The 27,581-nt window shown below is 44.6% G+C and overlaps 1 protein-coding gene across 1 annotated transcript in view; it reads left to right on the forward strand.

The window, feature by feature from the left end:
* Positions 1-11,195, forward strand: part of LOC306734105 (tripartite motif-containing protein 16-like) — a 36,119-nt gene extending 24,924 nt beyond the window's left edge. Inside the window, exon 2 of the mRNA XM_079215437.1 lies at positions 9,510-11,195. Within this exon, the coding sequence (XP_079071563.1) occupies positions 9,510-10,721 (1,212 nt within the window). The 3' untranslated portion in view covers positions 10,722-11,195. The remainder of the gene's footprint in view (positions 1-9,509) is intronic.
* The last annotated feature ends 16,386 nt before the right edge of the window (positions 11,196-27,581 follow it).

Raw genomic sequence — 27,581 nt, forward strand, 5'->3', positions numbered from 1 at the left:
ATCAACTCGGCACCTGAACACTTTCAGTGCATGATGGCGGAAGTCATAGAGGGGTTGGAGGGTGTGGTCTGCCACATTGATGACTTACTGGTGTGGGGGCGGGACCAAGACGAGCATGACACTCGACTCCATGCTGTGCTACAAAGAGTAGAGAAAGCAGGCATCACCCTGAATGTGGAAAAGTGTGACCTCTCCAAGAGCGAGATGGCCTTTTTGGGCCACATCATCTCAGCCACGGGCATCCGGCCCGATCCGAAGAAGACGGAGGCTATCACGGAGATGAAGGAGCCCACAAATGTGAGTGAGATGAGGAGTTTTCTTGGCATGGTCAACCAGCTGGGGAAATTCATTCCTCAGCTGGCGGAAAAAGACAAAGCACTCCGCGACCTCCTCTCGAAAAAGAACTGCTGGGTGTGGGACACGGACCAGGTAATGGCGTTTAAGGAGCTGAAGGAGGCACTTACTTCTCCTCCAGTGCTGGCCATGTATGACCCAAACAGGGACACTAAAGTATCAGCCGATGCATCTTCGTATGGCTTGGGAGGCGTTATTCTCCAGAAGGTGAACGGTGAATGGAGTCCTGTGGCTTATGCATCGCGGTCACTTTCTCCAACGGAGCAACGCTATGCACAAGTGGAAAAGGAGGCTCTGGGCCTCATATGGGCCTGTGAACGGTTCCGGGATTACCTCCTGGGAAAGCATTTCGTCCTGGAGACCGACCATAAGCCTCTTCTCAGTCTTCTTGGAGCCCAAGCACTCGATCTTCTGCCGCCAAGAATCCAGCGCTTCAGAATGAGGCTCATGCGCTACTCATACACAATCATACATGTGCCAGGGAAGTCACTCTGGACAGCAGACACACTGTCACGCTCGCCTGTGAAAGCAAGCATGTCCCCAGATGAAAACGAACTGATGGAGAGCACAAACATATATGTGGACTGTATCATTGAAAATCTGCCTGCCAGCCCCTCATACATAGAAAATCTGAAAGAGCAGCTCAATGCTGACAATGTCTGCTCACGGGTCATGATGCTGTGCAGAGAAGGATGGCCAGCGCATGATAAACAGGAATCAGTGCTGAAAAACTACTGGCTAGAGCGAGCCACACTCACAGTGGAAGACGGGTTGCTCCTAAAAGACTCACGGCTGGTCATACCTGCAACGCTGCGGAACGATGTGCTGGCCAAGCTGCATGAAGGACACCAAGGTGTCGTGAAATGTAAAGCGCGCGCACGCCAGTCTGTATGGTGGCCGGGACTTGGTCAGCAGATAAATGACATGGTACTCAAATGCAGAACATGCATACAAGAGAGACACAATCACAATGAGCCGCTCATGCCCTCAGAGCACCCTGACCGACCATGGCAGAGGTTGGGGGCGGACCTCTTTGAACTGCTTGGTAAGACGTACTTACTTGTCGTCGACTACTTCTCGAGATATATTGAGATTGCTCTCTTATCCCACACCAGGTCCACCGACATCGTCACGCATCTAAAGGCAATCTTCGCTCGCCATGGCATCCCGGAGGTAATGATGTCAGATAACGGACCTCAGTTTTCTGGACAGGCCTTCGCCTTGTTTGCAGCTGCATACGGATTCAAACATGTCACCAGCAGCCCAAGGTTCCCGCAAAGCAACGGAGAAGCAGAACGGGCAGTCAAGACGGTGAAAAACCTTCTAAAGAAGGCAGATGATCCCTACCTGGCTCTACTCTCTTATAGAGCCACTCCTCTTCAGAATGGATACAGCCCGGCTCAGCTTCTCATGGGCCGACGTTTACGCACCACGGTGCCAGCTGTTCCCTCTCATCTGGACCCTGCACTGCCTGACAGCTGCGCACTGGCTCGGAAGGAAAAGGAGAAGAGGATGTCAGATGCTGCACATTACAACAGGCGCCACCGTGCAAAAATGCACAGTGTCTTGTCACCAGGAGAACATGTATGGGTCACCAACGCTAAGACGTCGGGAACTGTGATCCAGAAACACTCTACTCCTAGATCTTATTTGGTGGATGTACCTCAGGGGGTGGTGAGACGTAGCCGTCTGCATCTGATACCTCTACAGGAGCCTACACAAGAGAGGACATCACCACAGCAGCACACGTCAGAGCAGGCTTCCATGTCACCTGCTGCGACACCTCCAGTGTTACCTGCACAGTCTCCCACTCTCAGAACTAGGTCTGGGAGAGCCATCATTAAGCCCGATAGGCTTAACTTGTGAACAGATATGAAATGAAAGAAATCTTTGAAATATATGTTGAGTTATTGTTGTGTTATGGTGTCATGGTCATGGGAAGGCTTAGTTGAAGTTAATAAGGTTAGTTAAAACACGTGATGTTACGATGTGAGAATTCAGGGAACTGCAGTTGTTTAATTAATACACTTGTTTCATACTAGTTCCAATGCTCACCAAAATGCCTAACATTGTTTTCCTTACAGGGTTCGAATGGTCTGATGGGAACAACAGTTTATTCTTTGTTATCTTGAAAGGGAAGATGTGGTACTGTTCAATGTTACTCATGACAGCTCTAGGTTGGGAGGCCAGAGACCAATAAGAGGAGGGAGTCAATGTGTGGGGCGGGGTTGAGACACGGGGTGAGCTCGGAATAAACATGTTGGCTTTACTACACAGTCTGTCTCACGCACGTTATTAAGAGAACCCGACAATGGTCTCTGTTTTTTACCCGGTTTAACGTTTCCCTCTGTTACCGGCCCGGAACCCGTAACGTCAAGCCGGACGCCCTGTCACGTCAGTTTGTGGACAAGGGGGATTCCACCCCTTGCACTGACAAGATCCTGTCTGCCCCTGTTCTGGTTGCCTCTATCACCTGGGAGGTAGAGGAGCGAGTCAAGGCTGCCCTGGAGGCCCAGCCCGGGCCGAGCTCCTGTCCCCCTGACCGCCTGTTCGTTCCCCAGACCCTGAGGTCCGAGGTCCTCCAGTGGGCCCATAGCTCCAAGCTCACGTGCCATCCTGGGAGCCAGCGTACTAAGGATGCCTTGCAGCAGAGGTTCTGGTGGGCTACTCTGGAGAAGGATACCCGGGAATTTGTCAACGCCTGCCCTGTCTGCAACCGGCACAAACCTTCCCACCAGGCTCCCGCTGGTTTCCTGCAACCTCTGTCGGTGCCGCATCGGCCCTGGTCTCACATCTCCCTGGACTTTGTGACTGGTCTCCCGCTGTCCAACAAGCATGCCACCATCCTAACGGTGGTAGATCGGTTCAGCAAGATGGCCCACTTTGTCTCCCTGCCCAAGCTCCCCTCGGCCAAGGAGACTGCTGAGCTGGTTCTGCTGCATGTCTTCCGGCTTCACGGGCTTCCCACGAATGTAGTCTCCGACCGGGGTCCTCAGTTCACGTCAGTCTTCTGGAGGGAGTTCTGCACGCTAATCGGGGCCACAGCCAGCCTGTCATTGGGATTCCACCCACAGTCTAATGGCCAGACGGAGCGCAAGAACCAGGAGATGAAGACAGCTCTACGGTGCTTGGTCTCCGAAACTCCAGCATCCTGGTCCCAGCAGCTCCTGTGGGTGGAGTATGCTCACAACACCTTGACCAGCTCTGCCACTGGAATGTCCCCGTTCCAGTGTGCCTACGGGTTTCAACCTCCATTGTTCTCGGCCTTGGAGAAGGAGGTTTCCTGCCCCTCGGTCCAGGCTTTCGTCCGCCGCTGCCACCGTACCTGGGCCAAGGCCAGAGTTGCGCTCCTCAGCTCAGCCAACCGGTACTCCGCAGCGGCCAACCGGCGCCGCTCCAAGGCCCCCACCTACCAGGTTGGTCAGAAGGTGTGGCTGTCGACCAGGGACCTACCCTTGCGAGTGGAGGCAAAGAAGTTGGCACCCAGGTTCATCGGACCATTCGAGGTCCTGAAGGTCATCAATCCTGCAGCGGTGAGGCTCAAGCTGCCCCGGGCCATGCGGGTCCATCCGTCATTCCACATCTCCAGAGTCAAGCCGGTTCGGGAGTGTCCACTGGTCCCTGCAGTACAGCCTCCACCGCCACCGCGGTTCATCGATGGAGGTCTTACCTACACGGTTCGTCGCTTACTTTGTTCCCGCCGTCGTGGGAGAGGGTTGCAATACCTGGTAGACTGGGAGGGCTACGGCCCAGAGGAGAGATGCTGGGTCCCGGCCCGACACATTCTGGATGCCCCTCTCATAAGAGAGTTTCACTGCAGCCACCCTGACCAGCCCTCCAAGGGGCCTGTGCCCACGGGGGCTACCCAGCCGAACTCTGCTCCCTCTCTTCCGTCGGCAGAGTCAGACATCGAGGAGGAGCCGTCCTCCGACCAGGGCAATTCACCCGCCGATGAGGAGAGGGCGGAGATGTCGGAGGAGTATTAGGCCTCCCTCAGATCCTCTTCGCCAGCGTGGCGGTGGCTTTGGGACGTCAGGAGCCGTCCCTTAGAGGGGGGATTCTGTCACGGTTTAGCGCCACACTTTTCCTTAAGTTATTTTCATCCTGTCTGCCTGTCTGTATTCTAACTGTCCTGTCATTTCAGATCCTGCTGCACACCCCCTTCATCAGTCACTCCCTCCTCGTCAGTCCTCATTTCTTGCACCTGGCCCATCCCTGTCTCACCTGTTGCACATCCCCTCATTAGTCTTCACTACTTAGGTCCCCTCACTTGCACTTGTCCCCTGCCAGATTGTTTTGTGTTTTTGAACCTAGCTCTCCAGCATTCCTTGTGTGTAATCTGTAGTGACCTGTTAAGTAAAAGAATCGTATTCCGTACCTCCGCCTTCCTGAGTTGTGCTTTTGGGTCCTTGGATTATCGGGCCGTTACAAACGGAAACTTTGTATCCGTTATAGAACTTCTCGGCAGATATGACCCTATATAACGAGATAGTGAAAGAGGTCCGCGACGCAGAATTTTATTCGGTAATAATGGACACAACTCAAGACATTTCCAAAGTAGATCAACTCAGCCAGGCGCTATGTAACAATTTCAAAAGATGAAAATGACACTCCGTTAGAGGTCAAAACACATTAAAGCTTCATGGGTTTCCATGCAGTGCATGATCAAAGCGCATCTGGTTTGGAGAAAGACATAGTTGGCCTTTTAGAGAAGAAGGGTATTTCTGTCAATAAATGTCGAGGACAGGGATATGATGGTGCAGCCACAATGAGTGGGGCGTACTCCGGGCTACAAAAACGCATCTCAGACAGAGAACGTAGCGCCATCTATATTCACTGCGCTTCTCACAATTTAAACCTCGTCCTGAACGATGCATGCCAAAATGTAACAAAGGTAAAAGATTTCAATGATTCTGTGATTCTTCAAAGCAGGGCCTACACTTAAACGGCTATGCCCGACGCGTTGGGCATCCCGGCATGATGCTGTGCGCTCTCTCCGCTTTCGCTTTAAAGACGTGATGAAAGCACTGACGAAAATATGTCTATTGTCCAACAAAAAGGAAGAGTGTGCCGAGGGACTCAAACACAGCATGGAGAATTTCGAGTTTGTCCTCCAAACAGTTATACAGGGTAAACTTCTCCAAACTGTAAATGTTGTTTCACAGAGCCTCCAGAAACAGAATGTGGATGTTTTGCAGGCAAGCGAATATCTAGCCGGTGTATCGCAGAGCCTTGCTGCACTCAGAGGGGAGTTTCAAAGCCTTAAAGAAAGTGCCCAAGATCTTGCCCAGTCCTGGGGCATTCCTCCCACATTTCTTCAAAAACGCGCCAGGCGCACCAAGAGGCATTTCGATGAGTTATGCGAGGATGAGAGGCTGCTGGATCCCGAGGAACACTTTAAAGGGTCAGTGTTTTACCAGACTGTAGACATAGCCATTACACAGGTCACCCGTAGGTTCAGTGGAATGCAAGAGGTGGCAAGGAGGTTTGGGTTCCTACGCCCACGAGAACTCCTGTCAAAGTCAGACAATGATATGTACCAGTCAGCGAGTGCCCTTGCTGAGCAAGACTCTGACGACTTATCCGCGGACTTCCCAGACCAGGTGCTCGCCTTAAGACAGGCGTTAGAGTTCGCCATCAGGGAAATAAAAAATGGCTCAATTCATGATTTAGCGAACACGCTAATAATAAAACACAACTCCATACTATCAAGTGTGTCTGATGTAGCCACGGCCATCAAATTATTTCTGACAATACCCGTGACTGTCGCAAGCGCTGAAAGGTCATTTTCCAAGCTAGAACTGATCAAAACATATCTCAGAAGCTCCATGTCACAAGAGAGGCTGTCAGGTCTGGCCATCCTTAGCATAGAGAGTAAACATGCGCGCAGTTTAGATGTAAAGAGCGTGGTTAAAGCCTTTGCACACAGATTTGCTAAAAGACGCGCACATGTGTATTCAAATGCAAACCTGTAGAAAGTAGCCTACCGGTGTATCGACTATATGTAGGCATATTTGTTATGTTGTTGTAACATATGTTCTGTTTGAGCTGTTCGATAGGCCCTAGCATATGTTTTTCAGTTGGAATACATTTGTTCTCTGTTTGAGCTGTTTTTTTCTGATTGAATGCATTTCCCTCAAAAGAAAAGCTTTGGTCCTGTTCGTTTATCTTTGGATAATGACCGCTGGACAATACATTATCCCTTACATATGGGGGGGGGGCTCTCAGGGTTATTCTGCAGGGGGGCCTCATGTGTTTCCGTTACGGCACTGACTGTATTTACGCTCATCCTCAGCAAGCAGTTAAGGTTTCGCCAACTCCTCGTTTCTCAGAATAGAACCAGAGTTGGTTTGTCGCTAAGTGAGGAGAACCGGTGAGAAACACGAAGAGGTTGGTGGTGAACCGCGTGCTTCTACTCAGACTGAAGCCTCCAGGCTGCTCGGGGTTTGCAGAGGGACGGCTAGCTACAGCGGCTAACGACTGAGCTTCCTTAGTGCAGAGCCGTGCTTCTAACCTCCAACATAGCAAAGAAACTACACTCATTACATGTACCCTTAAGGGAGGCGGAGGAACGGCTAAACATGTGACACACTAAAGCAGAGAGAGCAGGAGAGGTCGAGAGGGAAGCCATCGCTAGCTGCTAAGCTAAAGTACGGGAGCTCAACTACATGTGAACCAGTGGCGGTGCGTCAATAGAGGGCGCTAGGGCGCCGCCCCTCTTAAAATTTTGCGATAAAAAAAAAAAAAAAATAATTATATACCAAATAATTGAAATAAGAAATATACCGTGTTGACGCGCTAAATGTGTGTGGGAGAGCGTAAGCCCTTGTCAACAACCAGTTAAATGTGACCAAATATAATATATCGCGTTCATCATGTTTCCATAGGGACGCAGGACCTTTTATCTACTACAGTGAACATCAAGGCCACAGAAGGAAAAGCCTCGCGCTGCGTGTCGCTTCATCGTATCTTCCAGTTGTTTGGCGACTCGCTGCAGGCGACGTGAGCAAAGAAGATTTAAACAGAGACTCACGCGCTCGTTCATCCGACTCGACTGGGAGCGAAGATCTGAGAAGTCCATGGCCGTCTCAGGGAGAGGCACCATACCTGGAACACACACACACTCTAAATACTAAGTAAAGTGGCATTTTTATTCATTTTTTTCCTATTTCCTACGCCGACCCGAACGCACTATAACTTGACAGGAAAAAAAAGAAAAAAAAAAAAAGTAGAAAACAATAAAATGTATTTATCTAACACACACGCTGCAGATAGAGAAAACACACACACACACACACACACACACACACACACACACACACACACACTCTTAGTTACTGACCGGGGTCTGAGAAGACGGCTTTGGCGTGGCAGGCCAGCAGCAGCAGCAGAATCAGGTTGAACACGGATCCGTGGAGAGTACACCACACGCTGCAGAATGAAAGCAAAGATCAGCTGGTTTAGTACATATACACACACACATATATATATTTATTTATTTATTTATGTACTAAACCAGCTGATCAAACCGACAGAAGTGACTAACTACAGCGGGAAAGCAGATTTTCTTGCTTCCTTTTTTGCATTCGTGGTTCTTTCTTATTGTCTATTTTATTGTTTGTATTCTATTATTATTATTTATTTTTTAATATCAGTGTAAACATTGACTGTGTGTGTGTATGTGAGTGTGTTCAGCTCGAGTTATGTGCTTCATATTGGAATAAAAAGCAGAAGTTTAGACGAATCTAAACTGACAGGAGTCACTAATTTGTTAATATTTTTGATAAACAGGCTGTTACTAACACTTAAACTACTAAAAAAAAATATTTTTTAAATATGCATCAAAACTATGACAAGTATTTGATAAATTAAGATAGTAATATTATCATCATTAATATTAAAAAAATATGATAATTACGATTATTATTATTTGTAATAATTTAGCCACCTGTTTATTCTTAAACAATGTATTGTATTTAATTATCTTATACTATATATTTATGTACATTCTTAGTCTTTAAGAATTATGATTAACTAAAGTTGTAAAATATATGTAGTGGAGTAAAAAAGTACAATAGAGTATCTGAAATGTACTGAGTAGAAGTATGAAGTAGCAAAGTGAGCAAGTAAAAAATACCTCGAGTATGTACTTAGTCCAGTACCTGATAGTTAGTGGAGATGAAGACAGTACAACATAAAGTACACCTGATACTGTGACGTATGTGACCGGTAGTAGACCGAAGAAGAAACACACACACACACACACACACACACACACACACTGCTGTGAAAGCTTTAATTCTGCTGGGTTCTTCAAATAGGAATAAAACTGCACACATACAAATTGAAGCTTGAAATACTGGTTTATCACTCGCAGAAGTATTTTTTTTAAAGAGTAAAACAAAGTTCACATTCACAGCGCCGCTCCTCTTCCTGGAATGAACCACAGCTTGATAAGCCCTCCCTCTTCCTCCTGCTCTCTAACACAGCCGCTGGACTCTGTCCTCTTCCCTCCCCTTCAGATCTACAGCTTTACAGATGGGTGTAACCAACATGGTGTGAAGCAATAGAGCTGACGCGCCCCGTTCACTGAACATCACGTGTTGTTCAGATCAAGTCAAAGCAGAGTCGTTTCTCAGGAAGTGAAACTCAGACAGTCGTTGCTACTGAGAGCTGAAATGGCGCAGCAAGGAGTTCAGCTGGATCGGGAAAGCTTCTCTTGTTCCATCTGTCTGGATCTACTGAAGGATCCGGTGGCTATTCCCTGTGGACACAGCTACTGCATGAACTGTATTAAAAGCCACTGGGACGAAGAGGACGGTAAGAAACTCCACAGCTGCCCTCAGTGTAGGCAGAGCTTCACACCGAGGCCTGTCCTGCTGAAAAACACCATGCTGGCAGCTTTAGTGGAGGAGCTGAAGAAGACTGGACTCCAAGCTGCTGCTGCTGATCACTGCTATGCTGGACCTGAAGATGTGGGCTGTGATGTCTGCACTGGGAGGAGACGGAAGGCCTTCAAGTCCTGTCTGGTGTGTCTGGCCTCTTATTGTGAGAAACACCTTCAGCCTCATTATGAAGCGGCTCCATTAAAGAAGCACAAGCTGGTGGAGCCGTCCAAGAAGCTCCAGGAGAACATCTGCTCTCGTCACAATGAGGTGATGAAGATCTTCTGTCGTACTGATCAGCAGTGTATCTGTTATCTCTGCTTAATGGATGACCATAAAGGCCACGACACAGTCTCAGCTGCAGCAGAAAGGACCGAGAGGCAGAGAGAGCTGGAGGGGAGTCGACTAAACATCCAGCAGAGAATCCAGGACAGAGAGAAGGACGTGAAGCTGCTCCATCAGGAGGTGGAGGCCGTCAATCTCTCAGCTGATGAAGCGGTGGAGGACAGCGAGAAGATCTTCACCCAGCTGATCCGTCTCCTGGAGAACAGAAGCTCCGATGTGAAGCAGCAGGTCAGATCCCAGCAGAAAAGGGAAGTGAGTCGAGTCAAAGAGCTTCAGGAGAAGCTGGAGCAGGAGATCGCTGAGCTGAAGAGGAAGGACGCTGAGCTGAAGCTGCTCTCACACACAGAGGATCACAACCAGTTCCTACACAACTACCCCTCACTGGCACCACTCAGTGAGTCTACAGACTCCACCGGCATCGACATCCGTCCTCTGAGATACTTTGAGGACGTGACGGCGGCTGTGTCAGAAGTCAGAGATAAACTACAGGACGTCCTGAGGGACGAGTGGACAAACGTCTCACTGGCAGTGACTGAAGTGGACGTTTTACTGTCACAAGCAGAGCCCAAGACCAGAGCTGGATTCTTAAGGTATTCACGTGACATCACTCTGGATCCAAACACAGCGAACACAGATCTGTTATTATCTGAGGGGAACAGAAAAGCAACATTAATGAATGAACAACAGTCTTATTCTAGTCACACAGACAGGTTCACTGGTTGTTATCAGGTCCTGAGTAGAGAGAGTCTGACTGGACGTTGTTACTGGGAGGTGGAGAGGAGAGGAGGAGGAGTTGATGTATCAGTCTCATACAAGAATATCAGCAGAACAGGGAACATTAATGAATGTGTGTTTGGATGCAATGACAAATCTTGGGCGTTAGATTGTGGCAACAACAGTTTTACATTCCGGTACAACAACATCAGAGCTCCCGTCTCTGGTCCTCCGTCCTCCAGAGTAGGAGTGTACCTGGATCACACAGCAGGTGTTCTGTCCTTCTACAGCGTCTCTGAAACCATGACTCTCCTCCACAGAGTCCAGACCTCATTCACTCAGCCTCTCTATGCTGGAGTTGGGTTTTATAATTATGGAGCCACTGCTGAGTTCTGTCAACTCAAACAGACAGAAGTGATTTAAGGGACAGCAGGTTCAATTATGTGTTTTAATTCTTAAACTGATGTTATTGTTCGAGAGCTGATTTCTCTTCACCTGTCAATCAAACATTGTGGGCGGTGCTTTGACGTGTTCTCATTATTGTTGTGTAGATGTTTGAGCTCCTTCCTGTGTCTGTTTAGTCGTGGAGGCTCTCACTGCTCATGGTCATCTTTGTTGACCTGAACTCATATTTCTCTGCAGGAAAATGTAAACTTCTCTGATCTCTAAATGTTTGATGAATATTGTTGTTGATGTATTTGTTGTTGTGTCTCTTCCTCTGCATGGGTCTTAAAGAGAGAAAGCACCAGAGCTTCTTTATCCTAGATATTTTATTCTCACCACTTCCTGTAAAGTATTCTATCTTTATATGTGTGAGACTAAATGTTGTTGTTGTCTGAATCAACATACAAATGATGTACTATGTTGTATTATAAAATAAAGTATCATGATCATAATCAATAAGGAAGTCATTCACTATTATTTTACATAAGTGAGATTCAGGTGAAACTAATTTAACAGACTTTACTGATGGGATGTGAACAAACTGAAGGTTTACATCAGGGGTGTCAAACTCATTTTCACCCCGGGCCTCATCAGCATCATGGTCGTCCTCAAAGGGTTGTAACTGTAACACTGTAGACATTTAACTCCTCCCAGCATCATGTTAACTGTCTTTGTATCAGATTATTGTTTATTCAAGTGTACAAATATTGTACATGCATTTATATGAATGTAAAAATATATGGAAGCAAATTTCTCTGTTACTATGACAGAAGTCCATTTAATTTAGGGTTAAGAAACCCACATTACTAAATTATAATAAATATACAATTATAAAGATCAAACTTAAAACAGAAGAAAATAACAAAGACAAAGATCAAACGCACGTTGTTATTATATTAACTTTCTTTAAAGCTTTTTTGTCACAGTTGAGAAAGACATAACTGGTCCAACAAGTAATTGTGAGCAAATAAAGACATGCATGTGGTCTGGGGCAGTGGTTCAACTGGTCTGGGGCAGTGGTTCTACTGGTCTGGGGCAGTGGTTCAACTGGTCTGGGGCAGTGGTTCTACTGGTCTGGGGCAGTGGTTCAACTGGTCTGGGGCAGTGGTTCTACTGGTCTGGGCCAGTGGTTCTACTGGTCTGGGGCAGTGGTTCAACTGGTCTGGGGCAGTGGTTCTACTGGTCTAGGGCAGTGGTTCAACTGGTCTGGGGCAGTGGTTCAACTGGTCTGGGGCAGTGGTTCTACTGGTCTGGGGCAGTGGTTCCACTGGTCTGGGGCAAAGGTTGAACTGGTCTGGGGCAGTGGTTCCACTGGTCTGGGGCAAAGGTTGAACTGGTCTGGGGCAGTGGTTCTACTGGTCTGGGGCAAAGGTTGAACTGGTCTGGGGCAAAGGTTGAACTGGTCTGGGGCAAAGGTTGAACTGGTCTGGGGCAGTCTGGGCCAGTGGTTGAACTGGTCTGGGGCAGTGGTTCCACTGGTCTGGGGCAGTGGTTCCACTGGTCTGGCTGCAGGACCCACCTTGACCCCTTCATGACAAGCTGAGATCCAATGTAAGGAACATTTTCAACTTCTCAAATTAATTTAATGATGTGGTGCAGTTTGAACCTGAGAAAGTACACAATATCACAGTATGCCAACACACATTTTTTTTAAATAAACATTCCCTTTTCCACTCAATTAAAAACCAAAAAGTGCATCTTAAGGACATGAGGTAGTACAACACACATAATATTTGTATAACTTCAGCCTTTTTAACAGACTCAGTGTTTTCATGCACAAACATGGAATAAAAAAGTCGGTAATGAAGCTTAACTATCACAAATAGTCCAATGTGTAAAATCATGCAAGTAAGACGTGTTGTGAACGCAGCATTGAGGAGTGTGAATAGATGGCGCTCCGCTGCATAAAACAATCTCCTTCAAAATAAAAGCACGTAAAAAATCCCCTTCAAAATAAAAGCCCATGCAAAGGTCCGCGATTCACTGAAAACGGGTCCATGAAGCCACATAAAATAACGCGGCGGGCCTTGAGTTTGATGTGGTTTACATGATGAATAAAGTATTTCTTGTTTCAAGAATGAACAAAGTTCTTTCTTCTTTTGTCTTCCCAAAAAATGCCCAAAATATAAAATACAGTTACTGGCAAACATTAAAATGTGACGCCCACCAAAGTGTCATCACGTGTGTTGATGTGCTTTGGTTTCCTGTGTAGCCGCCATGTTTTTACAGTGTAATATGACTCTGGTATGTTCTAGAAACAGTTTGATAGCTGGCTGACGCGCCTTCACTGTGTGTGTGGGGTTCATCCCGGCTTGTCTCCAGCAGGGGGCGGGGTTACGCTTTGTCCATCATTGTTGCTGAGAGCTTGTTCTTCACCTGTCAATCAAACAATGTGGGCGGTACTTTGTAATCTTATTATTGTTCTGTAAATGTTTGAGTTTGTTTAGGTGGAGCTCAGGGAGGTGACGTCAGGGGAGGCCTCACCTGTCATGAAAAGTAGAAAACTAAGAGGTTGTGTATTTATTATGTGTCCCTTCTTGACCAGCGATGACTTGTTTATCTGCATGTCATCATTCCACCGCCCAGATTATTAGTGAATTTAATCCATGACAAGCCAGAGTTCACAGCAGGAAGCAGAGTTTCAGTCTTACATGCTTCTCTGTGCTTCCATTAGACAAGTTCCCCACCCAAAACCCTACAGAGACTGTCTGCACACGGCCACTGGAGTTAATTAAGTCAAAAGTAAACACGAGAAAATACAAAATAACCTCATGAAAGTTAACACCACCAACACAAAAGTGCAACAAAACAGGATAATTAAATGTGGACTCTGTCATCTAAAGCTGTATTAGTCAAATCTTTTATCAGATGATCATATTGATTTATTCTGTCTTACTAAAAGCGGGCCATGTCATTGTAACGACGCACCGCCTATCGCTAAGGCTGAGCCCTACAGAGGAAACTCATCTCTTTACCCTTTCGCTAAGGCTGAGCCCTACAGAGGAAACTCATCTCTTTACCCTTTCGCTAAGGCTGAGCCCTACAGAGGAAACTCATCTCTTTACCCTTTCGCTAAGGCTGAGCCCTACAGAGGAAACTCATCTCCAAACAAATGCAATGCGATCCACAAATAAATCCATACAAATCCACAAAGAAATAGAAAAATCAACGCACAAATACATACAAATGTAGAAATATATTTGTGATTTTTTTTTTTACATTTAAATAAATTATTGGAATGTATTTGTAAACCCTTCTGTGTGCATTTGTAAATCGAATATATTTGTGAATCTTTCTGTCATCATCTTTCTAGCCAGGTATGAAGAATAGGGCCCAGAGCAGTTCTTAAATAACACATGAGAGGTTTAAGAGAAGTTGTCACAATAATGATACTAAATGTGTTGTGTTTTATTATATAACAATACATTCATTAAGTGTATGTTGGAAAGATTGTTACTGGACGCTGTTGTAAAGTCATCAATCAGGACATTATTGCAAGAAGAAGCAGAGTCAGAAAATACAACATGTTAACTTTAATAATTGCAATTTCAAGTCTTCTCTCCTCAAGACAGCATGCATTTAACAGAAAACTGTTTTCCTCCAACATTGTCATAGAAGACAAATCATGAATAAAAACATTTGTTCTTATAAAGTAATTTTGGGGCATTGATTACACAGATGATCATTTATCATGAACGTGCACCAATTCCTGATCATGTGACTTTCATCCAGTTGAAACGATCACTTTAACACATAATTGTTCCTTCATGAGGTCCATTATCTGAACACATATAATCCAACAATTACTTAATGTGTATATATATATATATATATATATATATATATATATATATATATATATATATATATATATATATATATATATATATTATATATATTAATATATACATATATATATATTAATATTAATATAATATTAATATAATATTAATATATGTCTGTTGTATGTGTCCACACAAGAGCTAAACATCCCACCTGTCCTCAGCATGAGTTCTCAGTTCGACCACAAGGGGGCACAACAGACTTTCAGACAGACTTTGAATACTACTGTTTATTTACTAAGTCCCTGTTATGACTGGTGAACCAAAGGGGAAAAAACACAGGACTCAAACGCACGACCCAGACAGCAGCATTAGGTGGAAGATATATACTAATATACTGTATATTGATAATGTATACATGAAAAACTTGAAAGTTCATGACCTGGAGATTGCCCCACCTCTCAGGGACAACCCTTCATATTCAGTCACATGTGACGTTGAAGACCGTTCCATAAAAATAGGAAATTACACTTCCAAGTCAAATCCACACGCAAAGAAAAAAAAAGAACGCAGAATTGTAAAGAGAAGTTGATTTGTCCATATTGTTATAAATAAATGCTTTCTAAGACATTATGATTTGTTTTTGCCCTCATTGTAATTTTATTAAAAGTGTTACTTACTGTGTTAACAAAGCGAATACCTACAACTGTATTCAGGATGACAATAACTCTTCATGTGCGAACTGTATTTGTTTTATGTTTTGTCCTAACTTTTCCCGGTGGTCCTGAATGCAACACCCAAATGGGAAGTGCACTCTCAGTGAAGGAGGATCTCCACGGGGCGTCTGTCTGAGGATCCGGATCACGTTTCTGAAGTGTTCACGTCCACTCCGATGAGAAGGAAACATCCGTTCCGTGTGTTCCGGTGATGAATCCTCGCGTTTATCTGGTCGCCACTCTGCTGATTTGTTTTACTGATTACGCTCACATACTTTTACTGAAGGAACTTTTTACTGCAGCTTGAGCATTTTTTACAGTGTGGCATTAGTACTTTTACTGAAGTAAAGTATCTAAATACTTCTTCCAGATATGTAAAGGGTTAAAGTCTGAAAATGGGCCCAATGTATTTAAAAACCTTCCATCAAAACACGTCCTTTATTTAGAAGCAGAGTTACGTAACAGGTCAGACTTGAACCCTCAATCACTCAGAAATCTCTGAAGTGAAGCGTGATGTGAGTTTGTGTCACACTTTGGTTTTAAATATGCAGTGTTGGAATCTAGTTTACGCCTACCAGAGGGGAGGAGTTGGAACAGCTTGTGTCCAGGGTGTGAGAGGTCTGCAGTGATCTTTCCAGCCCGCTTCCTGTCTCAGGAGGTGTACAAGTCCAGGATGGAGGGCAGGCTGCAACCAATAGTTCTCTCTGCAGACTTGACTATCCGCTGTAGTCTGTCTCTGTCCTGTCTGGTGGCCGATCCAAACCACACAGTGATGGAAGAGCAGAGGACAGACTGGATGATGGAGTAAAACAGGATCAGCAGGTTGAACTTCCTGAGCTGGCACAGGAAGTACAGCCTCTGCTGGGCCTTTTTCCGGATGGTGTTGATGTTGGCGGTCCACTTCAAGTCCCGGGAGATTGTGGATCCCAGAACCTGAAGGACTCCACTGCAGACACAGGGCTGTTGTGTATGGTGAGGGGGGGGGGGGGGTTGTGTTGGGGGGCAAGGAGGGTAAGGAGCTCAGACATCAGGAGGAACCTTGGAGATAGGGTGAGGAGCCCGTACATCAGAAGGAACCTTGGAGATAGGGTAAGGAGCTCGGACATCAGGAGGAACCTTGGAGATAGGGTAAGGAGCTCAGACATCAGGAGGAACCTTGGAGATAGGGTAAGGAGCCCGTACATCAGGAGGGAACTTGGAGTTGAGGCGCTGCTCCTTCGTGTCGGAAGGAATCAGCTGAGGTGGTTCGGGCATCTAGTCAGGATGCCTCCTGGACACCTCCCATTAGAGGTTTTCCCAGGCAGGTCAACTGGTAGGAGAGCCCGGGGAAGACCAAGGACACGCTGGAGGGATTATATCTCCTAGCTTGTCTGGGAACGCCTCGGGATTCCCCAGAAGGAGCTGGAAAATGTTGCGGGTGAGAGGGAAGCTTGGGTCGGCCTGCTGGGCCTGCTGCCACCGCGACCCGACCCCAGATAAGCGGCTGAAAATGAATGGATGGATCATTTTTATTTTGATAACAAATGAAAAAGGGGTCTCACAGACTCGAACACCATACAAGGGTTAACGCACTTGTGTTCCCACAGGTATTCCTTTGGGAACATAAATATTTAGTATAGCCAAAGCAAAAGTTGGTGGTTTTCATCAACGTGAACTGCCTTCTAGCTCTGAATGTCCTCTTGATGTCACTCACCTGCACTGAACTCAATACAGCCAGCATCGTTGGCAGTGAAAGCAAATTAATACTTCCACAAATTAAACTCTATTTTCCTCCATGACTTTTCTTTTTTTAATTCATCCATTGATAGTTTAGCGAGGGCGGGGCTATGCAAATCACGAGTAGCCACCTGCAGGGAAAGGGGCTTGACAGCGACGTGACAGGATGTGATGCACATTTTAGTTAAAGAAATATTTAAACATTTATTTTTACTTAATATCAAGTCTTGTGCTTGGTTTTAAATTATGCTTAAAGTACAACTGCAAAAATCACATACAACACACACACACACACACACACACACACACACACACACACACACACACACACACACACGTGTCCGGACATGACTCGGGTTATAAGAGAACATTTATGGGAACAGGGAGCGGCCCCATACTACACAGTGCGTAGCCAGCCTGAATAGAAGTTTAATGAGAGGGTTCACTGGTTAAAAGGACACAGGATGTAGATAGTCACAGTGACCTTGTGCTGTTCCAGTATTGACCAGAGAGAGCTGTCGATGCCCAAAGACCAAAGACCAAGGACCGGGAGGCTTATTCTTCTCAACTTGATTGTGTATTGACAACAGTTCACTATCCAAAGAGTGGCATAAATCCTGAAATCATTAGAAATGTGAAAGAGTGCTAGTCTTCACCAGAACTTTATCAGAACATATAAGACATGAAAAGGATGAATTTATCTTCTTTTTTTTACCCGTGTCGTGTGTGTGTGTGTGTGTGTGTGTGTGTGTGTGTGTGTGTGTGTGTGTGTGTGTGTGTTTTATCACCTGTGCCTACTGGAAAGTCTTTTTAACCGTGATGTATGTCATACAGCGACTCTCTCCATAGCGGACTCATCCACGTTCGGCACAATTCGTACGAGGAATTTTGTAAATAAATCCCAAGGAGCACCTGTGAGAACACAAGTGCTTCAATGACCAAGTTTCTTGAGTTTGCTTGGGTTTTAGTTCAATGCTATTTTGCTCACGGTACTCACGGGAACTGCAACGGTAAGGTCGTGCTGTCACAGTGTTGATGATGCCCACCAACAGCAGGACAGCAGTGACCACAGATGGACGCATGACTCAGACCTACTTTGATTGTAGAAAAACATAAATGCTTAAGGTGAAGATAACATATTTACTGGATTATATCATTGAAATGTATAAGTGTAAGGTACAACAGTAATTCTCCCCATCAGAACACAGAGTTGCTGGTTTCCCGCTGCCTCTATCCGTTAATAATAACAGTGACAAACTAAGTGACTGATGGAGGCAGCGTCAGACCAGCAGCTCCTGTATTCTGTAAAGTGTACTCACCACAGATGTGTTCTGGTTTCTGCTGCTCGTCTGTCTGACTGGCAGGTGGATCTTCTTCTCTCTTATACTCAACTCTCATGCCCTGTGTATGTTCTGCCAATGTGCCCAAATGGATCATTACCATGTGATTATCAGAACAAACAGTAATAAAGTATTCCCATGTCTCTGAGAGACAGACTCTTGTTTAAGGCGTGAGAACAACATTCAGCTGAAACTCTCTTCAGCTGAGTTGAGGTTCTGTTGTATCCCCAGTGACTGATGTCAAAATATCCAAACTGTCACTTTCAGTGTGTTTTCAGCAACAACATTCTCTGATTACACTGGTAGCATAAAATAAATAAGTAATGTAAATGCGTTTGTTTAGTTTCTTTGCTTGTTTGCTTATTTATTTCAGACCTAATTCAGTCTAAACTCAGCTCAGCCCAGTTTGGGTCTTTTCCAACTCCCTGACCCAGAAGTGACCCTTTTTTGTTTTAATAATTATATATATATTTTGCTTTTTGCTCCCAATCTGCAGCTGGGATGGAGTTTGAGCAAATAAAGACTGGTTCAACAAGACAGAGTAAAATGAGCGGGAAAGTGAGAGCAGACAGGTGTAAGTACTTGAGTTTACTAACAGTGTTGCAACCTTGTGCGGGAACTGAAGGGCTATAGTGTGTGTGTGTGTGTGTGTGTGTGTGTGTGTGTGTGTGTGTGTGTGTGTGTGTGTGTGTGTGTGTGTGTGTGTGTCATGCACACACTATAGCCGGCCCAGACAGGAGGACAGAGTGAAGGTACTCAGGACCTACAATGTCCACACTCTTATGAGCCCCGGGTCCAGTTGACCCCAACATCCTGTGTGTAATATAAATGTGCAGGTGGGTGTACAGTGGGTGGTCATTGAAAATGTGTTCTGTTATATATTCTTCACTGAAAATGAGTCAAGGCCAATGAGTTTGAAAAAAGTATTAATCGTAAAGAATTCTTGTTATCATCGTCCCTGTTTGTGACTTTCATGGATAGGATATCTAGGCGCAGCCAGAGGGCGGAGAACATCAGGTTCAGGGGTCTCGGGGTCGCCTCTTTGCTGTTTGCAGATGATGTGGTCCTGTTTGCCTCCTCGGACCGTGACCTCCAGCATTCACTGGGGCGTTTTGCAGCCGAGTGTAAAGCGGCGGGGATGAGAGTCAGCTCCTCCACATCTGAGGCCATGGTGCTCTGCCGGAAACCGGTGGATTGCTCCCTCCAGGTGGGACGGAGTGCCTACCCCAAGCGAAGGAGTTCAAGTATCTCGGGGTCTTGATCACGAGTGAGGGTAAGGTGGAGCGGGAGATCGACTGGTGGATCGGTGCGGCTGCAGCAGTAAAACAGGCGCTGTACCGGGCCGTCTTGGTGAAGAGGAGCTGAGCCGGAAGTTGGCCGGCTCAGCCTTAGCGATAGGGTAAAGAGATGAGTTTCCTCTGTAGGGCTCAGCCTTAGCGAAAGGGTAAAAAGGAGCTATCAAAGAGGAAAGTCTTAAGTCTACTCTTAAATGAGGTGACTGTCTGCCCCCCGGACTGAAAGTGGAAGCTGATTCCACAAAAGAGGATCCCGATAACTGAAAGCTCTAGCCCCCAACCTACTTTTTAACACTCTAGGAACCACAGGGAACCCTGCATTCAGTGAGCGTAATACTCTAGTGGGGTAATATGGCACTATAAGGTTCTTAAGATATGATGGTGCATCACCAGTTAAGGCTTTGTAGGTAAGGAGAAGGATTTTAAATATGATTCTTACAGGAAGCCAGTGGAGAGCAGCTAGTACAGGAGTAATGTGATCTATCTTCCGCGTCCTCGTTAGTACACGAGCTGCAGCATTCTGGTTCAACTGGAGAGATCCAAGGGACTTCCGGAGCAGCTTGATACTTGAGTTACAGTAATCCAGTCTTGAGGTAACAAATGCGAGGATCAATGTTTCTGCATCGCGTTGAGACAGGATGTGCCGGATCTTTGAGATGTTCCGTATGTGAAAAAAGGCGGTCCTTGAGATCTGTTTCACGTGGGAGCCAAAGGACAGGTCCTGGTCAAAGATAACTCTGAGATTCCTTACGGTGGTGGTAGATGCCAGAGCGATGCCATCCAGAGAAACCATATCATCAGATACTTGATTTCTGAGGTGTTCTGGGCCGAGTAAAATATCGTTTACAAATACAAACTGAGATCGATCTGATAAATACTTAAACCAGCTTAGTGCTGTACCTTTAATACCAATCGACTGGTCTAGTCTCTGTAATAAGATGTCATGGTCAATGGTGTCAAGCGCTGCACTAAGGTCTAACAAGACAAGTTCAGAGACAAGTCCCCTATCTGATGCAACTAGAAGGTCATTAGTAATTGTCACTAGTGCTGTCTCTGTGCTATGATGCTTTCTAAATCCTGACTGAAACTCCTCAAATAAACTATTGTTATGTAAAAAGTCACACAACTGATTTGTGACTACCTTCTCCAGTATCTTAGAGAGGAAGGGAAGGTTAGAGATAGGTCTGTAGTTAGCCAACACATCTGGATCCAGAGTGGCTTCTTAAGAAGAGGTTTAATTACAGCTACTTTAAAAGACTGTGGTACATGACCCGTTAGTAAAGACCCATTGATAATATCTAGTAGAGAGGCGCTAATTAAAGGTACAACTTCCTTAAACAGCTTAGTCGGAACAGGGTCCAGGAGACAGGTAGACGATTTAGAAGTAGAAACCATTGAAGACAGTTGGTCGAGGTTGATGGTAAAAAATCCATCCAGACACACAGCAGGGCCCACAGCCTCCTCCATGGCCATCCCACCTGAGGATGGACCGGCAGTAGCCGAGGGCAGGAGATCACCGATCCTGTCTCTAATAGCCAGAATCTTACCATTGAAGAAGTTCATGAAGTCACTACTACCGAGGTCTATAGGAATACACAGATCCACCGAGCTATGACTCTCAGCCAGCCTGGCCACAGTGCTAAAGAGAAACCTAGGGTTGCTCTTAGAGAATGAACCAACCAATGTTGGAGGACAAGAGGACTGCATTGTTGCAAATGAGAAGGGTGACGGAACATAGATTATATAAAAATAACTTTTGAATATGAAAAACTGTCTTTAAGAGAGGTTGCCACATTGATCTTTTTTAAATATACATTTCTAATACAAACAAGTAGATTCATATGCAGATTAAAAACACTTTTGATTTAAGGATCACTATGAGATATTGTGAATAAAGTTGTAGTTTAAATCTGCAATCATCAATATGTTTACATGAACAAGGATCACATGAATACTTGTATATGAGAGGTTGCTCATAGTGATGAACCCAGAACTGTAACATTTATGTTCAGTAAACTTTCAGAAGCATAAATACTACTGACACAAAAAACATGTGGCCATATGACGGAATTACGAATCGTTGATTGCACAGATGATCATTTAACACGAACGTGCACCTTCTCCTGATCATGTGACTTTCATCACGTTGAAACAATCACTTTAGAACTAAAATGTTCCTTCATGAGGTTCATTATCTGTAAGTATATAATATCTATGTGTTATTTTTTCCAGGCTGGGGAATGTGGAACGACTTCCCCTGCTCAGAGAAGAGGGACTTTGTGTGCGTTAAGAAAAAGTGATCATCAGGGTGGTCAAACCAGAACATGTTTTGCCTCTGACTTTATATATGCACTAAGTCTTTATGTTAAATTCTGGTATAAAGTGAACCGTGTTCAGTATTCGGTTAAAGTCTGTCTGAAAGCCAGTTGTGCCCCCTTGTGGTTGAACTGAGTAGAGCTGCAGATGAAGAGCACACATGAGGAATAACGTAAACGCAGTCCTACCATGTGTCCAGTTTGATGTGGATCAGGTGTGATGTTTATAATCCAGTGTTGGTGCTGGTCAGAGAGGGGGTCGCCTGCTTCAATGAAGAAGACATAAACTACAACTCTATTCAGGATCATTATATATTTTATGTCAAACGGTATTATTAGTTTTATTACTTTTTAACTCCTTACCTGCCAATGTGGACTTGTTGGTTTTGTTGTTTGTCTATTTATTAACCCCTCAAACGTAATTAATCTTCAGAATTAAGACAAATCCTTGGAAAAAGTAGGAAAAAGGAGCCAGTGAAGTTCAAAAGAATCCGTTTTACTTCCAATTGATGAGCAGCAGGTCAATAGGAATAATACACAGGTCACGGTTTCAATGTAGTAACAATAAATAAAACATCAGTCGGTTGTAAACTTGTTCATCATGAAAACACATCATAATAAACTCTTTGAAGGGCGTGAAACAAACTTAATTTGGGGCAACCAGCCATCAAATAGAGTATTACCAGCTGAAGAAATTCCCCATTTGTGCCAAAATATGACCAGGCTCGACACCCGACTTGGGCAGAGGCGACGCGGGCAGTAGCAGCAGCAGCGGCCGGTAGCAGCAACAACGCTAGCTAGCAGTAGCAGCGGCCGGTAGCAGCAGCAGCGCTAGCTAGCAGTTAGCGCTGCTCCTAGCTTGCTACAGCGGGGACACTGACCGGAGGTAGGAGCGGCTTGTAACCCGACATTTACGGTATATTCCTTCTTATGTTGATGTTTTTGGGGATTAGCTACAAATTCTTCCAAGTTATGATAACAAAAAAAGCAATTACAGGGCTCTCAAGTGTCACGCATTGAGCGTGACTGTCACGCATTTCGGTCTTAAGTCACGCCCTCCCGCCACACATCGTATTTCTCACGCTGAAAAAAAAACTCTAGGCTATTTAATGTGCCGCAGCGCACAAACATGACCTGGTCGCGCTGCCCTCACCATGGAGGAATCAAGCACGTCTCCCCCGAATCCCCTGGAGCTCTGCCGCGAGGTGCCACTCATCAGCCAATCAAAAAAAAGAAATGGGCGATGCGAATAGCCAATCAGAAAAAGGAATCTGTTGTATCTGGGTGAAATGTAATCCAGCAACCAATGAAAATAAAGCTATTAATAATATGGGGAGGAGGGGAGCTGGTCTGTGGGCATACGGCATGGGCGAGGGCGGGGGGTGGGGGGGGAGATATGTCACTCTCACCTGTCTTAAAAACTTGAGAGCCCTGCAATTACGAGCCACTTGTAGCTCATTGTAATCATTAATTCCAGGCCCTCTTTGTTTGAACACACATTCCTTCTGTCCAGGAAAACAGCAAAATGGGGTGCGCTTGTTTTTGTTTCAGCAGACAGCTGGTGGATGTTTTAAAATAATAGAATCAGTGGTAAGGAGGCACCAGCGTGGAGGAACCGAAACAAGCGCACCTCGTTGAGCGACGATACAAAAAAAACTGATCAACTGCTTTTTTTTTTTCCACAGAGTTAAACAAGCAAGTGAGTACACTGGAAAATAACACCTACCTGGACGCAAAACGTTTAGTTTGTAATGTTTTTAGGTGTTTGATTTAAGAGTGAAGAGAGACTGTAACGTCTTCAGATTATACAGAAAAGGCAAGAGAAGCTTTTTCCAGTTTAATTTAGACCACAAATCCTTCGTGCAACTCATCCAAAAACATTTCAAACCTGTGTTTTGTTTGACCGAGATAGAAAACAAATGCAGTAACTTTCCCTTCATTAAAATTGCACATCATCGATATAAAATATGAACCTTCCTATGTACAGCTAAACCAAACCTGGGCGAGGATGTACGTTACGTGATACCTGTGTTTGGAGAGCGGTCGACCGTAGTTATGAAAAACATTCCTGCCGTCAACAACTCTATGAAAACCAACAGAAATAAGGCATCTTTTAGCTGCTTGGTTGCCATCAGTTTGAAAACTTGCATTCACAGAATGAGCTTTATTATTAAGACAATTAACTATGAGCCTAAACAAAGCAAGATGAGGAGGTATGTGTGCCTCCTGGTGTGTCAATGTGGTTGCCTTAAAAAGGTGCTAATTCCAGCCAATCGAAGCCTCCGAGTTCTCTAGAAAGATAACAGGAAGCTGGAAGAACGGTGGCACCCATTGGTTGGTTTAATGGTGAACTTAATATTTTAGGTCATTTTCCAACTAGCTAAACCTAAAAATTGGTTATAAGTATTATTACTATTACAGTTGGGCAGCGTAATATTCTGAATTTATAGATTTGTTTTAGGTTTTTATTGAATTGGGCTCGTTTTAAGTTGTGATTGGACTGGAAACCGCCAATCGGACCCAGTCTCAATGCTAAGCTAACGGCTGCTGGTTGTAGCTTCATGTAAACCGTCCAAACATGAGTGGTGTCGAGTAAAGGTCGCTCTCAGTGTGAATGCAGCATCACAAACCCCTCACCAACGCTGCACGCCTCCCATAACCACTGCTAGCGTCTCTCCAAGGGTTTCGCTTTGTTAAGAGACGTGTGTTAAAATAGACTTTTCAGTAAATATCAGTCACTTGTTTTTTCTTGAAATGTGAAAGTACAATTAGAAAAAAAAGGCGGATCACTTCATGTGATTTAAGTCACATAATTCAAGAGAAAAAGGGGCTTTCAGAGGAATCAGGTGACACCGTCTCCCAACTGGCAGTTGTTCTGGTTTTGTAGCATCTGAGGAACATTTGTGAATACTTTGTTAAGAATGAAGAGTTCACTAAATCCATCGAAGTCATAATGTTGAGCCCAGGTCAAACACAATACATACACATGCATACAAACACACAAAGGGGTGAAGTTGTCTTTGCATCTGCAAAAAGAAACCTCCTCAGTGTGAGTGTTTCATGATCACATGAAGGCAATAAATAAAAAACTAACGTTTGTGTCTGTTGCCATTCCATAATATTAGCTTGTTGAAACCAACGGATTGATATTCTCTTGTTGCTTCACTTCCTGTTTGAAAGAGACCGACGTATGCCTGAAACTATACGATCATTTAATCAACGATTGATCGTTTTGTCTGTAAAATGGCAGAAAATAGTGAAAAATGCCCACGGCGATGTATTAGAAAAACGCTTGTTTCATTCCAACAACGGACCAAAATCTAAAGATATTGAGTCCAGTATCTTCATATCCCCACGTTAGCCACGTAATCTTGAACCAGGACGTATAAAGACCTCGTTCCTCGCGTGAAACAGGAAGTCAACGTTGAGGTTTTTTCACGCCACTTCCATAGTTATTTTAACCCAAACGACGATCTATTCATATACCCAACTACGTATTTTTGTTGCCTTAACCCAAATGTGTTTCCTGTGAAAAGACGTTATATAAGTAACCGACGGTAATTGACTCGGTTTAAGTCGCCACTGTTTTGAACTACACGAATAAAGTCAATACAGTGACATAGAAACCCCCCAAATCAGCCTTAAACCTCACCCTCAAAGTGTTCAATTCAATTCAGTTTATTTGTGTTGTGTTTCCCCACTACACACTTCCTTATTGCTCCTCAAATGCAGCAAAGACGACTTCACCCGGCACACGGAAAAAAACAACAGTTATTTGGTGGAGATATCTCCACGGAATAGTTAGAAACAATAAATAAGTAAAAAATCGTCCCTTCACTGAGATTTTGCAGAATACTGAGAAGTGTACTCTGAGTGTGTGTATTAGTTCTACAAGTGTAACACAGTTTACTTAGTTAACACATTAAACTTAGTTAATAAAAACAAGAATGAGGAAAAAAACTAAACAAACACAGGATGTAAAGGACAGGCAGCTAGTTTTTGTTCCCTCACGTATAAAATTACATGTCAGTTGATAATATGAACATCTTTTAAAAGTCAGCGTTGTTCACTAAACATGCCAACTGGAACTTCATAGGGTTCTGCGACTTGTCCCCATGGGAGAACCTTATTTAGTAGAACCTTTTTTAAAGGTTCCACCTGGAACGCTTTCATAGTTTTCTACATAGAACCGAACATCTGTGAAAGATTCCAACGAGAACCCCGTATGAAAGGTTCTACAGGGAACCCTTCGAGTGCTTAATGGTTCCACCCAGAACCCTCTCTAGAGGTTCTACCCAGGACCTTTCCGCCTTCTAAGGGTGCTAACAAGATATCACCCAGGGGGTTCTACTGAGAATCCTTTTGTATTCCAATGGGTTCATCTGGAACCCACCAAGGGGGTTCTACCAATAACCCTTTCATATTCCATGGGGTTCATCTGGAACCCACCAAGGGGGTTCTACTAAGAACCCTTTCATATTCCAAGTGGTTCATCTGGAACACACCAAGGGGGTTCTACTAAGAACCCTTTCATATTCCAAGTGGTTCATCTGGAACACACCAAGGGGGTTCTACTAAGAACCCTTTTATATTCCAAGGGGTTCATTTGGAACCCACCAAGGGGGTTCTACCAAGAACCCTTTTATATTCCAAGGGGTTCATCTGGAACCCACCCAGGGTTCCTCATGAGTCTCCTAAAGGGACGGGGCTGATGTGTGATAGCTCAACCCACAACAATCCTGACTGACAATCACGGGTTCTCTTTCTTCCAAAAACGGTTATTTGGAGGAAAAAGGGTTCTAATGGAACCCTTGGGGTTGAAAAGGACCCTTGAACCCCCCTTTCCACTAAAAAGGCTTCTTCAGAAGCAAATGGTTTGGGTAGAACTTCCGCCCTTCAGGAAGAACACTTATTTCCACAAAGGTGTAATCGATACCTTGAGCTCAAGTGGTTGATTTGAGAATAAATAAATAAATAGATAATACAAATACTGTGACCTTCAGTGTCTTTGGGTGTTTGTTTAAAGTGTTGGACATAACCAACTCAGTAACAAAAAAGAGCTGCATCTATAAAGTATATGGCCCAAAGTATGTGTACCTTTGGTCCAGGGCTTCGTTATTTGGGCCCTCTATTTGCATTAAAAGGAGAATAGAGTGATATTTTAGGGTACTTCCCATTTAACAGTTTGGGGATATCCTTTAAAGCTCAAGTATATCCGTTTTCTTTCAGGGGTTCAGGGTGTAATAACACTGTGATGAAACAGGAAGTCGACCTACCTGACCTCCTTTAGTAGCTTTTTGTTCAAGAGGCTGATGCTTGTTCAAGTACAAGGGGAAGTTTGTGTTCTAACTCTTCTGTTTGCCTAAATACTGACCAGAAGTCGGCTCCTTCAAACACGGCATTTTAAAAACCCCGGTCTTAGTGACGTAGAAATCCCCGTACCTCATATTTATACATAAAGAATGTTTGCATCATGTGTATAAGACTCCATTATAATGCATATTTTCCGCTAACATCGGAAAAATCACAAAAGGTTTGACGATATCTCTGATTCTGCTGTTTGACTCATCATGAGTTTGACTATTTAATAATAGTTTTTTGGTGCACCCATTTTTCTTATTAAATCTGGCACTGGATGTTTGCAATTTGTGGACATGAAAAAGAAACAGACTTAA

This window comes from Taurulus bubalis, assembly GCF_910589615.1.
Source record: "Taurulus bubalis genome assembly, chromosome: 3".
NCBI classification, from domain to species: domain Eukaryota; kingdom Metazoa; phylum Chordata; class Actinopteri; order Perciformes; family Cottidae; genus Taurulus; species Taurulus bubalis.